Source organism: Mus caroli, unplaced genomic scaffold (assembly GCF_978045245.1).
Source record: "Mus caroli unplaced genomic scaffold, Mus_caroli_1 scaffold_17, whole genome shotgun sequence".
Lineage (NCBI taxonomy): Eukaryota > Metazoa > Chordata > Mammalia > Rodentia > Muridae > Mus > Mus caroli.
The window spans coordinates 45242605-45257335 of NW_028227272.1; the positions used below are offsets into that span (position 1 = coordinate 45242605).

Genomic DNA, 14731 nt, shown 5'->3' on the forward strand with positions numbered 1-14731 from the left:
TTGTGAGCCGCCATGTTGTTACAGTGAATTGAACTCAGGTCCTCTGTAAGAGCAGTTAGTGGGCTTGAACCCCAAGAGATCTCTCCAGCCCATTTAGTTGTTTTTGAAGCAAAATCTAGACAGGCTGGTCTCAATTTCTTTTTCTTTCTTTCTTTCTTCCTTTTTTTTTTTTTTTTTTTTGGTTTTTCAAGACAGGATTTCTCTGTGAAGCCCAGGCTGTCCTGGAACTCACTCTGTAGACCAGGCTGGCCTCGAACTCAGAAATCTGCCTGCGTCTGCCTCCCAAATGCTGGGATTAAAGGCATGCGCCACCACCGCTCGGCTATAAATAAATCTTAAAACAAACAAAAAGATCTGGCTGTAGGCCTTAAAAAGAGTTCTGTTCTGGGGTGGGGGGTGGGGAGTGGGGAGGTGTGGGTGGGGAATGTGGGGTGGGGGTGAGTAACTTACCTGGGGATTGGACCTAGTTCACCCAGTATGCTAATCAAGCGCTCTACCACTGTGTGGTCTGTCCCTGTTTATTTCAGACACTAAGTTTGTCTAGTACAGGCTAGCTTCTAACTTGAGATTCATTTGCTTCACCTCTCCATCATCCTAGCTACAGGTAAGTCACAGGTTACCTCTCTGATGTGGCAAGTGTAGATCTGAATCCCACAGTCACCACTTCTAAACGCACAATCTTTCACTTCACATCTCTGGTCTCTTGCAGAGGAGAGCCAAAAGGAACTTTTCCTGTTTGCTTGGTTGGTTGTTGTTATTGTTGTTGTTGTGTTGTTTTGTTTTTGTGGGAGATGGTGGTGCTGAGCGCATCCTCTGACATCGTAAGAGAGAGCCTTGATCTTTATTTTAAGCCAAGCTTGATGTTCATTTACTGGGCAAGCAAGTTACCAGTAATTTCCCACAAATCTTTGTCATCTGCAAAAGGGAAACCAACAGCGACTGAATTTTATTACCAGAATTCACGACATACTCAGTAGACTTTAAAAACGTTTGGGGCGGGAAGGAGGGAATGTCTGGTAGTAGGTGGTACGTGCATTTAGTCCCAGCACTCAGAAGGCAGAGAGGCAGGAGGAGCTCTGTGAGTTCCAGGCCAGCCTAGTCCAGGACAGCAGGCTACACAGAGAAACCCTGTTATCAAATACCAACCAACTAGCAACGACAAAACCTTTTAACAGTTGGCAGATAGAAAGTTACAGTTTTAAGCCAGGCTCGGTGGCCTGAATTCCAGCCCTGGGGAAGCTAGAAGATCAGAAATTTAAGCCCTGGCCAGGTGTGGTGGGGTACACCTTGAATCCTAGCAGTCAGGAGGATGAGACAGGAAGATCTCAGTGCGCTGCAGGTCCGTGGGGACTTCAATTATGAAGAACCTTTAAAAAAAAAAAAAAAAAGGAGGGTTGGATGGGGAATGGGGAAGAATTACAAAAGTTGTAATTTTATAGGCTGGGATTGTAGCTAAGTGGTGGATTGATTGGTGCACAGAAACAAAGCCCAGGTGAGCCCTGGAACCACCAAAACAATGCAACCCCCACCCCCTGCCATCTCATGGAAAAGGAATTCTGGGGTAACTGGGTTGTTTTCATTCCTGTTCAGGATGCTAATTCCATTAGATAAATTTGCAATCTTTTCAGCATTCTCTAGGAACTTCACTTTCCCTTAGCAATATTTAGGTTTTTTTTTTTCTTTCTTTCTTTCTTCCTTCCTTCCTTCCTTTTTTTTTTTTTTTTAAAAGATAGAGTCTCACTATGTAGACCAGGCTGACCAGGAGCTCAGAGATATCCACCTGCCTCTGCATCTCTAATGCTGGGATTAAAGGTGTGTGCTGCCACGCCCAGCAATAACTACAGTTTTAAAGATCCCAGATCTACAGTTGCCAGGAGCAGGGGGTAGCAGCTCACACCTCTAAATCGCAGTATTCCGGAGGCTGAGACAGTACAATTATACATAGCGCATTTCTGGCCAGGCAAATAAACGATAAACCCTGTCTCAAAAACAAACAAACAAACAAACAAAAAATTAGAGCAAACAGGCCTAATAATTAAACCACACAAAGCGGCTTTATTAAAATCAGCCACAAAAGGAGATTTTAGCATCACAATTTTGTAGAGGGTGGGACCAGAAGGGGAGGGGAACGGAAGAGGGCCTCAAGACAACAGGAAGTAGGAGGAGATTTTGAAAAGCCGGCTGAGGTCAGAGGTCTTTTGGAAGCTGGGAGAACTTTCTTTCGGAGGATTCATCTATTCTCAAGATGGAGACTGCTGGAAGCAAGAAGGTGAGAACTGTTTTTACAATTTGGATTTCCAAATGAGGGCCTCTCTTTTTTTGAGTATAGCCAGCCATTGTTTGGAGAAGAGAAGAATGAGCGTTACAATTTGTTACACCTTAATTGCTTTAAAAAAAAAATTATTATTTTTTTTTTTGTTTTTGTTTTTCGAGACAGGGTTTCTCTGTGTAGCCCTGGCTGTCCTGGCACTCACTTTGTAGACCAGGCTGGCCTCGAACTCAGAAATCCGCCTGCCTCTGCCTCCCGAGTGCTGGGATTAAAGGCGTGCGCCACCACGCCCGGCAAAAAAAAAAAAATTATTATTTAAAGGCAGGTGTGCGGCTTGGCGGGCCCGCTTCAAGTGGCCTTGCGCGAGACCCTGGGGCCTGGATGTAGCTGTGTTAGGAGAGAAGGTTGTGTTTTGAAGGGATGCTTTGTTAGGAAGGAATTTAGAATCCCGTAGCTGGTCCCGGGATAAAACAGGATATAAACTGAGGCTTTGGGTAGCCTCGGAAGGAACCGGAGTCCCCAGTTAACCTGAGAGGACCCGAGGGCTTAACCCCAAAGTGCCTGCTACAGGGCTTCCAGGCCCCTTATTTCATCCAAAGGCCCTCAGAATCTATGAATTTTGACATGGCAGACCTGCTGGTTCCTAACTATAATAGCGAGGATAGGATGCTGAGCACTTTCCTGGACTCCTCCCCAAGAAACCGCCAGCCATTTTCATCTTTCTCTATTGTAAGAATTTTGTTAAGTCCTAAAGTGAATCCTTTATAAAGAGGTTGTGCAAAAGTAAGTCTTAGTCCTTGGGAAGCGGGTCCCTATTGTGATGGAAGAGAACTGAGGTGTCAAGTAACAGGAAATGCTAAATTGTCACTCCCACAATTGCGGGGGTGGAGGAGGGGTTGGAAAAGACCTAGGTTTTGGAGCTAAGTGACCTGGTGGTTTTACTTATTTATTTAGTGAGTTATTGTTTTGTTTCTCTGTAGTCCTGGGTGCCCGGGACTCGTTCTGTAAACCAGGCTGGTTTGCCTCCCGGGTGCCACCCTCTCTTTTCTTTCTGAAACAAGGTTTCTCTGTAGCCCTGGCTGTCCTGTAACTCACTCTTGTAGACCAGGCTAGCCAGGAACTGAAGAGATTCGCCTTCCTCTGCCTCCCGAGTGCTGGGATAAAGGCATGTGCCATGACCACCTGGCTTTAATAATCTTTTAACTTTTGGCCCTCCATGTTGAAAATACAGTAGTGGTTCTGAAGTTATATAAAGATTAAATGAGGCAAGGACTGTGTTTATCGTGTATATGCTGGAAGAGGCTTAATACTTGTTAGGTTTTTTTTGGGGGGGGGGGTGTTTCTTTCTGTGCTTAGGGATTTTTTGTTGTCGTTGTTGTTGTTCCCTTAATTAAACTGAATATTTATCCATCCTCAGCAATAAAAGGGAGAGGGACCCCATTCTTATGGAGTTTAAAATCAGATGGAATTGATTGACACATGGAAATGAGGTAATATGTGGTAGATTTTTGAGATTCCAGCAAAATAACCTTTGAATTGAGACTCGGAGGACAGTAAGGTGTAAGAACTGAAGGAGAAGTGGGTGGGTCCTAACACATCACCAGGCTGTTGTAACAATTGGAAAGTGGCCCTAGGCCATGTCTGAGAGGCTCTGAAGGGAAATCAAGCCACAGAAGCAACAGTGTCTTTGGTACATCACTCTGGCTACAAACCTAGAACCAAGGACTGGGGGAAACAATTTTTGGGCTGTGAGACTACAGAGTAAGGTTTTCTTCGTCCAAGAGTGGACCACTATTCGGTTGCTTTCATTATCTTCTATTGCTCTGTTCATACCTATTTCATCCTTTAGTTTTATCCTGTAGCCTAAGCTTGGGCAGAGAGGCTCAGTCACATCCTCAATGCTTCCCCTGCATTCACTGCCCAGGTGCTAAGATTACAGCTTCAGCTTGGATTCCTTCCTTCCTTTAAGACAGTCCCACTGGGGGCGGGCCTGTGGACCAAATCCCAGCATTTACCCTGAGGCAGGTGGGCCTCTGAGTTCAAGGCCAGCCTGGTCTACAAATCTAATTCCAGGACTGCCAAGGGGAAGCTACATAGAGAAAAACCCTAGCTCTAAAAAACCAACACGAAAATAGTCTTACAAGTCTGGGCTGGCCTGGCCTTGGTCCTAGCCTAGGGTTACAGTTGTATGTCACCAAGCCTGTTTCTTTTTCTTTTCTTTTCTTTTCTTTTCTTTTCTTTTCTTTCTTTCTTTCTTTCTTTCTTTCTTTTTTTTAGATATTTTTTTCATTTACATTTCAAATGCTATCCCAAAAGTCCCCTATACCCTCCCCCCACCCTGCTCCCCAACCCACCCACTCCCACTTCCTGGCCCTGGCATTCCCCTGAACTGGGGCATATGATCTTCCGCAAGACCAAGGGCCTCTCCTCCCATTGATGGCTGACTAGGCCATCCTCTGCTACATATGCAGCTAGAGACATGAGCTCGGGGTACTGGCTAGTTCATATTGTTGTTCCTCCTATAGGGTTGCAGACCCCTTCAGCTCCTTCGGTACTTTCTCTAGCTCCTTCATTAGGGACCCTGTGTTCCATCCAATAAATGATTGTGAACATCCACTTCTGTATTTGCCAGGCACTGGCATAGCCTCACAAAAGATAGCTATATCAGGGTCTGTCAACAAAATCTTTCTGACATATGCAATAGTGTCTGAGTTTGGTGGTTGTATATAGGATGGATCCCCGGATGGGACAGTCTCTGGATGGTCCTTCCTTTGGTCTCAGCTCCGAACTTTGTCTCTGTAAATCCTTCCATGGGTATTTTGTTCCCCATTCTAAGGAGCGAAGCATCCACACTTTGGTCTTCATTCTTCTTGAGTTTCATGTGTTTTGCAAATTGTATCTTGGATATTCTAAGTTTCTGGACTAATATCCACTTATCAGTGGAGTGCATATCATGTGTGTTCTTTTGTGATTGGGTTACCTCACTCAGGATGATATCCTCCAGATACATCCATTTGCCTAGGAATTTCATGAATTCATTGTTTTTAATTGCTGAGTAGTACTCCATTGTGTTAATGTACATTTTCTGTATCCATTCCTCTGTTGAGGGACATCTGGATTTTTTCCAGCTTCTGGCTATTATAAATAAAGCCGTTATGAATATAGTAGAGTATGTGTCCTTATTACAAGTGGGAACATCTTCTGGGTATATGCCCAGGAGAAGAATTGCTGGATCTTCCGGTAGTACTCTGTCCAATTTTCTGAGGAACCGCCAGACTGATTTCCAGAGTGGTTGTACAAGCTTGCAATCCCACCAACAATGGAGGACTGTTCCTCTTTCTCCACATTCTCGCCAGCATCTGCTGTCACCCGAGTTTTTGATCTTAGCCATTCTGACTGGTGTGAGGTGGAATCTCAGGGTTGTTTGATTTGCATTTCCCTGATGGTTAAGGATGCTGAACATTTTTTCAGGTGCTTCTCAGCTATTCAGTATTCCTCAGTTGATAATTCTTTGTTTAGCTCTGTGCCCCATTTTTAATGGGGTTATTTGGTTTTCTGGAGTTTAGCTTCTTGAGTTCTTTATATATATTTCAGTGTCTCTGGTTTTTTGTGGAGTTCCTTGATCCACTTAGACTTGAGACTGAGCCTGTTTTTTATGTTGCCTCTTGATTTTTTTCGAGACAGGATTTCTCTGTATAGCCCTGGCTGTCCTGGAACTCACTCTGTAGACCAGGCTGGCCTTGAACTCAGAAATCCGCCTGCCTCTACCTCCCAAGTTCTGGGATTAAAGGTGTGCACCACCACATTGCCTCTTTTCCTACAACCATTGCTTTCCAATTTTATAACTCAGGTTGGTTATTCAGATGATACTCTGTGAGAATGCACACTGGCAATCGTGTGGATGGACCTCTTGGGGGACCTTAGATGGGAGTTAGTTTAGAGCAAGGAAGGGGGTATGCTGGCTCAGGACACCAGACAATGCAGTAACCCACTCCCCTGATCACAGTGGAGCGCAGAAGAGCCGAGGGAAGAAGTGGAATTGCAGATGTCTAGTCAACCAAGCACATCTCCTGCAAAGGCTAAAGCAACGGGGAAAAAACAAAAGAAGTCGGAGACAGATAATGGTAAGTCTGTAAATGCTTAATTAAGTCTTTTCGTCTAAGAAACTTAAATTTCGCCGGGGGTGGAGGCGCACGCCTTTAATCCCAGCACTTGGGAGGCAGAGGCAGGCGGATTTCTGAGTTCGAGGCCAGCCTGGTCTACAGAGTGAGTTCCAGGACAGCCAGGACTACACAGAGAAACCCTGTCTCGAAAAACCAAAAAAAAAAAAAAAAGAAGAAACTTAAATTTCCCTTAAAAAACAAAGGTGGGCAGTGTTGAGACAAGAGTAATTTATCTCTTTACTTCATCTGAGGTTTAGCCAGATTCGTTCTTTCTTTCTTCCTTTCTTCCTTCCTTCCTTTCTTTCTTTCTTTCTCTCTCTCTCTCTCTGTCTCTCTCTCTCTCTCTTTCTTTCTTTCTTTCTTTCTTTCTTTTTTCTAAGGTTTGTTTATGTATGTAAGTACACTGTAGCTGTCTTCAGACACGCTAGAAGAGAGCATCAGATCCCTCTACAAATGGCTGGGAGCCACCCACCATGTAGTTGCTGGAGGATGGTCTTAACTGCCTAGCCATCTCTCCAGCTCCTAGCTGGATTCTTACCTCATTAAAAAACAACAAACCAATAAACAACAGCAAAACACAGGCAAACAAGGTGCTTCCTGCTCTCAAAGCCTTTTTATCCAACTCCCAGGATGCGCTTACCTCACCTCGAGTAGCCATTGTGCTTTGGGGTTAATAAGCAATGAGGACAGTTTGCACTTGTTATCATCCTAAAACTAAGTGAGGGGGAGTCCAGTGTTGATAAGAAGTGGGTGTGTGTGTGTGTGTGTGTGTGTGTGTGTGTGTGTGTCGGGCGAGGGGTGATCTGTATAAAACTCTTTAACAATGCCTGCTATCTGTGTACAGTGTGTCTGTCCTTGATCTGTTCTAGGAATCTTACAGAAATGGAACTGTGTGAAGCACAGAGGGTAGACTGCTGCAATGGCTGGGGGCAGGCCAGTGCATTCTCTCCTGTGGTAAAAGCACCAGGCACCACTGAGTTTTGTTTGATCAGCTCGGTTTTAAGGCATTGGTCACTGTCCTGGGTTAGAATGGTAGTTAACTGCAGTCCTCGGGGCAGCAGGCCTAGCACGTTTGTTTAGGCTTAGCAAAGAACACTGGGATTTGAAGGGTCCAGGCTTTGGGTTCTGACTCCTGGAGTCTCTATGATCCTCTAGTTGACCATTTAAACAGAGGCACCTCTACATAAGAGGGTAACTATGTAAAGAACCAAAAGGGATTATGGGATTCCAATTCTATACAGCTGTGCAAAAGTTGTTCTAACTGTATTTTTTTTTTTTTTTTTTTTTTTTTTTTGCCCCTCAGGTTGTAAACCAAAGGAGGGAAAACCGCAAGACACTGAGACGCCAGGACAGACTCGTAGGAAGGTACCAATTCCTCCTATTCCAGAGTATCTGCCCCCAGTGAACCTGATTCACCGAGATGTTTTGCGGGCATGGTGCCAGAAGAAACGAGTGAGCAGCAAAGGCCAGGTGGGGGCCCGGAGGGGGCCTCTTGCTACGCGGCAAAGTGGGAGTGTGGCAGCCAGAACTTCACTAACAACTCTTTTTATTTTTTGTTTTTTGTTGTTGTTGTTGTTGTTATTGTTATTGTTGTTGTTGTTTTGTCTTAGAAATTAGATGCTTATAAACGACTCCTTGCAAGGGCTTTCCCAGAACAAATGGTAACTATATTTTTTTTTTTTTTTGAAACTATTTAGTATTAGCCCAAGCTAGCCTGACAGTCAGTCTGAAAATAAAAGTGGCTTCAAGCTCAAGATCCACCTACCTCACGGACATGGCCTTCCAAGCCCTGCATGGAACTTTGCACTTTAAAGGATAGTGGCAGAGGGAAAGGTTTGGTTATTTTTGTTTTTTTGTTTTTTTGGTTTTTTTTTTTTGGTTTTTTTTTTTTTTTTTGGTTTTTCGAGACAGGGTTTCTCTGTGTAGCCCAGGCTGTCCTGGATCTCACTTAGTAGAGCAGGCTGGCCTCCAACCCAGAAATCCGCCTGCCTCTAAGTGCTGGGATAAAAGGCATGTGCCACCACGCCCGGCTGGTTCTTCTAATAACTGGCATATCAGAGAATAAATTGAGGGATTGCCTTGACTCCCTTCTTCCCCCTCTATCCCCAAATGGAAGAGAGATCATGAATAAAACTAGGTAAGGTGGGTCCTTTTTATTTTTGGTGCTGGAAAATGAATCTAGGATTTTAATGCATGAATGCATGTTCTACCACTGTGCTGCACCTCACACCATAGTCCCTAACCCACACCACCCCTGTTTTCGGTTTTTGTTTGGGTTTTTGTTTGTGGGGTTTTTGTTGTTTTGTTTTGTTTTGTTTGTTTTTTGTTTTTTTGAGTCTGTATGTAGCCTAGGCTGGCCTAAGAACTTCAAGAACCTCCTTTCTCGGACTCTTAATTACAGGTGTGTGCCACTATACTTGGATAACTCATTTATTTGTTTTTGTTAATTTGTGTTTTTAAGATAGGGTTTTGCCGGATAGCCCTTGCTGGCCCAAAACTTGGTAGCAAAATTCCTGCCTCTGCATCCTGAGTACCTGGCCAGCATTTTGATTTTTGAGAATAGGACTTACAACCATTTTCTAGTTTAGTCTTGAATTACAAAGGCCAGGCAATCCCTTCACACACACACACACACACACACATCGCCCCCCCACCCCCACCCCCAAGTAACAGACCACAGGCATGCCCTCTTCTGGCATAAGGGCACAGAGTTCCCTGCATCTAGAGCTATAATAGTGAACCACCATTTAGGTGGTTGGAAGAAGCCACATTTTCTACCAACGTAGTGAGTGCTTGTGACTGCTGCATCATCTCCTCCCCCCACCTGGATCACAGTTTTCTATGTGTGTGCTTGTGGGTGCACATGTGCTACAGGTTAGAAGACTTCACTGGGTGTCATCGGACCTTGCTTTCTTCTTTGTTGTAAGACAGAGTCTCTGTTGCTTGCTGATGGATATAATGTTTGCCAGGAGTCTCTGGCTCCACCTCCCATCCTATTATCACAGGAGAATTAGAATGGGATTACAGGGGTTGGGGATTTAGCTCAGTGGTAGAGTGCTTACCTAGCAAGCACAAAGCCCTCTGTTTGGTCCTCAGCTCTGGAAAGGAAAAAAAAAAAAAAGAATGGAATTACAGATGTGAGCCATTTGTGTAGCTTTATATGCGGATTATGGGGATATGAATTCCAAGTCTCTCATGGCAAGTACCTTACCCACTGACGTGTCAGCCCTTAATGTTTCCCATTATCTATAATACCCTAGCTGGAGTTGAGGAACGTCCCTGACTCGGCCAAAGACGCCAGGTTGAAGACAGCTCCCAAAAAAATGAAGACGGAACCGGGGGAGGAGTCTGAGGTGACAGTTCCCCTGGAAATGGTCCCTGTGCCAGAGGAGCAGATACCTGCCCTCATTGACCCTCCTATGCTCTATGAGGAAGTCAGCACCACCGTAGTGACTACACCTGCCACTGAGGCCGTGTTAGCATCTTGGGCCAGAATTGCATCCAATGCTAAGAAGTACCAGGCAGTGCCAGCCGATGCCGCGTCGTCGTCGTCATCAGAAGTCAAAGGTTAGAATCAGTCACAGCCACCAGTGATTCCTGGACCTCACCCATGCTGTTGTGTCTGAGTTCCACTTTGGGCAGGGTCTCACTGAGAGCTAGTATTCCTTTGCAGTAAGAAGAATTTTCATTGGTTTTTTGGGTTTTTTTGAGGTTTTGTGTGTCCCTGGCTGTCCTGGAACTCGCTCTGTAGATCAGGCTGACCTTGAACTCATGGATCCTCCTGACTCTGCCTCTGCCTCTGCCTCTGCCTCTGCCTCCTGAGTGTTGAGTATGCACCACAGTCACCTGATAGACAAGAAAGAACCTTTTACCTTGAATTTCTATCGGCTACTCAGGCTGTTGATCCAGGAAGTCACACTTTGAAAATAGCTTCATACTACTCGCTCACCAAGCAAGAAGCCATGCGCTTGGTGAGCTCTCTTCCTACATTTTTTTTTTTTCATTTGAAGAACAGGGGCTGAAGACTGGGATCTCTTGGCATGTGTTAAGTTGATGATGTTAACAATTTACTCCTTCTTCTCAATAACATAAGCATAACTAATCAAACATGTCATAATAAGCCACTGGTCCCAGCATCTGAGTTCAGGCCAGGCTTCGTGAGACTTTCAAAATAGTAAGAGAGCTTGGGTTGTAAGAATAGCAAAGAAATGCAATGAAGGAAAATCATGCTTAGCATGATAACAGTGGTTGAGTCTAGGGCTAGAAAGATGGCTCAGAGGTTGAGAACACTTCTTTTTTTTTTTTTTTTTTTAAGATTTATTTATTTATTATATGTAAGTACACTGTAGCTGTCTTCAGACACCCCAGACACTGTCAGATCCCGTTACAGATGGTTGTGAGCCACCATGTGGTTGCTGGGATTTGAACTCCGGACCTTCAGAAGAGCAGTCAGGTGCTCTTACCCACTGAGCCATCTCTCCAGCCCCCTGTTTGGTCTTTTTTTTTTTTTTAAATAGGGTGGTTTTTGATTGTTGTTTATTTTCTCTAACTCAGGCTGTTCGGGAACTAAGCTCTGTAGATCAGGCTGACCTCAACCTGACAGCCTGCTTCTACCTCCTTGGTGCGGGGATTAAATTCCTGTACAGCCACCAACCAGCAATTTTCTGGGAGTTTTGTTTGGTGTATGTGTGATGTGTTAGAATCACTCATGCAGGCTAAAGGAAATACTGTACCACTGAGTTACATCAATAACCCTAAAGCCTAGAGGTTTCTTGTATACTTTCATGATAGGGAACAAGATAGATTGAGATGAAGCTTGGATTCCCAGGCTTACCTCAGGGCTGGCATTTCAGAGAGGCATCAAGTCTAGGCTGAAACTGGTGTGTTCATGTTAATTCTCTTTGCTCCAACAGGGGAAATGTGGTGTGTGGTTCATGGGACAAGCCTTCCTGGGAACTCGCGTGGTTGGGTTCGGCTGCAGTTCCATGCTGGACAAGCCTGGGTACCCGATAAGAAAGGAAAAGCCATTGCCCTCTTCCTGCTTCCGGCCTGCACATTTCCACCCCCACACCTGGAGGACAACATGCTGTGCCCCAAGTGTGTTCATAAGTGAGTGCTGTACACACTTAAGTTGCCTGCGGGAAAGGTTCATTTTAATTAGCTGGGTTGGAATATTACTTTATCTTGCTCATGTAAGTAAGCACCCAAGGAGCTGCGTTTCCAGGTCTGAAACTTACTATGTAGATCGTGCTTGCTAATCTCAAACTTGGAGCCAAAAAGGTCCACCAGCTTCTGCCTCCTACTTGGCATTATGCCACACTAATGTGTTTTTTGTGCTTTTGGGACAGCCAGGAGCCAAGGTTCACCTAGAGATTCTCACTGTCCTGTCTCTACTTTTCCAGCCTGAGATTGCAGGTGTGTCCTCAGGCCTGGCATAGATGCCATGCTGGGGATCAAACTTGAAAGTTCATGCATATATTCCCAACAGATCTTGTCTGTTTTAGTTAGATCTTAGTACCTTTTCCTGGTTCTGGTCTCTGATCTGGGTATGACACACCTTGTAATCCCAGCACTTGATGTAGTGTAGACTGGAGTGGATGATTGCGAGTTCAGGGCAAGCCTGATCTACCTGAGACTCAGTCAGAGATGGGGTGGGGGTGAAGTGGGAAAGGAAGACATAAATAAATGAATGAGTCCATAAATACACTTGTTTTCTAGGAACAAGATCTTGACTAAGAGCCTCGAAGGATAAAGGACAGATGTCTTAAGTTTGAGCTAGCTGCTGGCATCACTCACTCTTGTGGTGTGACCAGCAGAGCTGCGGCTGACACTGAGACTGATGGAAATCTACATCTCTGCCTTTGAAGGTGCCTTTCTCATCCAGAACTTAAGGGATAGTGTAAGTTAGTTGATGCTTAAGTACAAGCAGTTTGGAATAGGCAAGCAAGGTTACCTCTGCTCGCTGTGATGACTGATCACTGAGAGTGAATTCTTATCTTTTGTGAAGATAAAAAAGCATCCTATGTGTTTTGCTGCAAGTAGGTCCTGGGGCAGGATGACATCTCCAGGTAACAATAGTTGCTAGTCCTGTCACCAACCAGCACAACGGGGGTCATAGCCAGTTCAGCAGTCAACTGTAAAGACTTAGCTTATACCTGTAGCCTCCGCATGCACGTCCTCTTCCCTGGGTTGTAGTGTGTTGTTTGTGTTTAGTACTTGGGTTTGTTTTCTGCTGTTGTAAAATATTACACTAAATCTGGCTTGTGGCTTTTGTTTTTGTTATCTGAATGGTTAAATTTCCTGAGTTCTTTCTGCCCCTGTCTGGACGCCATGTTTGAAAAGGCTTTGGGACAATGGTTGGAGCAGAGGGAAGTAGGGTGGGGGTGGGGGCACCGTCCCAAACCAGGAAGAGGCAGGCTACTCACAATCCTTGTGCTCTCTCGGTGTGATGGCAGTGAAGGCCACCATCACCCCTTCTTCATGTCCTCTGTGCCAGCAATGCACAGTTTTTCCATAAAGGAGATGAATAAACAAGGAATACACTTGCTTGGCTCCTTCAGAGGACTGAGTATTGGTTAGGGCAGAGGCTTTCTGTGAGATTGCTAGGCGTCTGTCTGTCTCATTGTCATCCCCTGATGGACCACTGCTGGTTGTATTTGATGTCATACACTCGACCGCCAACCTTGCTTCTGCCTCCATCTCTTGACTGAAAAGGACACGGAGCCAAGTGCCTTGGATGAAATCCACAACAGGAGGATGGCTGAGGAGTCAGATAAGATTCCCCCTTGAGTTTTCCAACTAGATGTGAGAGTCCAGCCAGAGTTACATCCTGGCCCACAAGTGTGTGTGGTGTGCCTGCATGTAGATTTCCGTAGGAATCATGGCATGTGATATCTGTAGACAGCCCTCCATTTTCCACTAAGAGGGCATGGAAAGTTCCAAGTGTGCGTGCCTTAATCAGAGGTCTTGCCAAACCACTGTTGGCAGAGAGGCAACCACCAAGGGTGCATGTGAGTAGTATGTTCAAGTGTTCCTAGTCAGTGGGAAAGAATGACAAGCAAGGCGTGAAGGTTGTTGAAACAGGGTTTCTCTGTGTAGCCCTGGCTGTCCTGGAACTCACTCTGTAGACCAGGCTGGCCTTGAACTCAGAAATTCGCCTGCCTCTGCCTCCCAAGTGCTTGGAAGAAAGGCATGCACCATCACTGCCCAGCGAAAATTTTTTAAGATTACAATTGAGCTAAATATCCAAGATCAGACGGGCGTGGTGGTGTACACCTTTCATCCCAGCACTTGGGAAGCAGAGGCAGGCGGATTTCTGAGTTCCACTATACAGAGAAACCCTGTCTCGAAAAAACAAACAAACAAACAAACAAAAAAAAATCCAAGATCATGCCAGGAAAATATCTTTTTGTCACATGGAGCTTTTCCATCAAAATTAAATGTCTCAAACTGGGACTAATGATGAGGGTCTAAAAATCCCAGCAAAAGGAATGGTCATGTGTGTTCAAGACCTGCCTGGGTATACACAAGACCAGCTGGATCAATACTGTGAGATTGTCTCAATGAAAGGGCTGATTGGTAAATTAGAGACTTAGTATACATGAGGGCCTAGATTCAAACCCCAGTACCACTAACCACCCAACAATGGGTTTCCCCCAAGTCACTTTAAGCATAAGGCATAAGGGAATGGCTTTAAAAAAAATGTGTCAGTAATGTGATACAATGTGCATGCAGTTATTACTGATAATTGCTTTGCCAGGAAAGATTTAATATGAATCTAATCATGAAGAAGCAATTAGTCCTGACTATACCTGTGGTTAGAGTAATTACTAGGGGAGCCTAGTACGATCCCTTTTTTTTGTTTCTGACACTCTTAAATAAATCCAAATTTCTTTTTTTTTTTTTTTTTTTTTTTTAAAGATTTATTTATTTATTATATGTAAGTACACTGTAGCTGTCTTCAGACATTCCAGAAGAGGGCGCCAGATCTCGTTGCGGATGGTTGTGAGCCACCATGTGGTTGCTGGGATTTGAACTCTGGACCTTCGGAAGAGCAGTCGGGTGCTCTTACCCACTGAGCCATCTCACCAGCCCTAAATCCAAATTTCTGAAGGCAAATTAATAACTGATAATAGCCATCACACCATTCAAATAGCTTGTTTACCTCCTTTTGTGTAAAAACTACCATCACCATTATTGAGTCTTATTTGAAGTGGTAGGTTCTTGCCATATTCCTATGTAAAACTCAAAGCTGCACAGAAAACGTTTGTTACATGCCTATTTAAGTTATGTGTATGAT

At 44.6% G+C, this 14731-nt stretch overlaps 1 protein-coding gene across 3 annotated transcripts; it reads left to right on the forward strand.

Annotated features, from left to right (window-relative positions):
* Positions 1–2245: 2245 nt before the first annotated feature.
* Dppa4 (developmental pluripotency associated 4) lies at positions 2246–12212 on the forward strand. Of its 3 annotated transcripts, XM_085832278.1 has the most exons (7): positions 2246–2269; positions 6276–6393; positions 7736–7902; positions 8043–8093; positions 9693–9999; positions 11346–11541; positions 12151–12212. In XM_085832278.1, the coding sequence occupies exons 1-7, from the start codon at positions 2246–2248 to the stop codon at positions 12182–12184; spliced, it is 897 nt and encodes a 298-aa protein (XP_085688404.1). In that variant the 3' UTR covers positions 12185–12212. The 3 variants fall into 3 exon arrangements, with proteins under 3 accessions (XP_085688404.1, XP_085688405.1, XP_085688406.1); XM_085832279.1 differs by lacking the exon at positions 8043–8093; XM_085832280.1 differs by lacking the exon at positions 8043–8093 and having other exon boundaries at positions 7736–7797.
* Positions 12213–14731: the final 2519 nt, after the last annotated feature.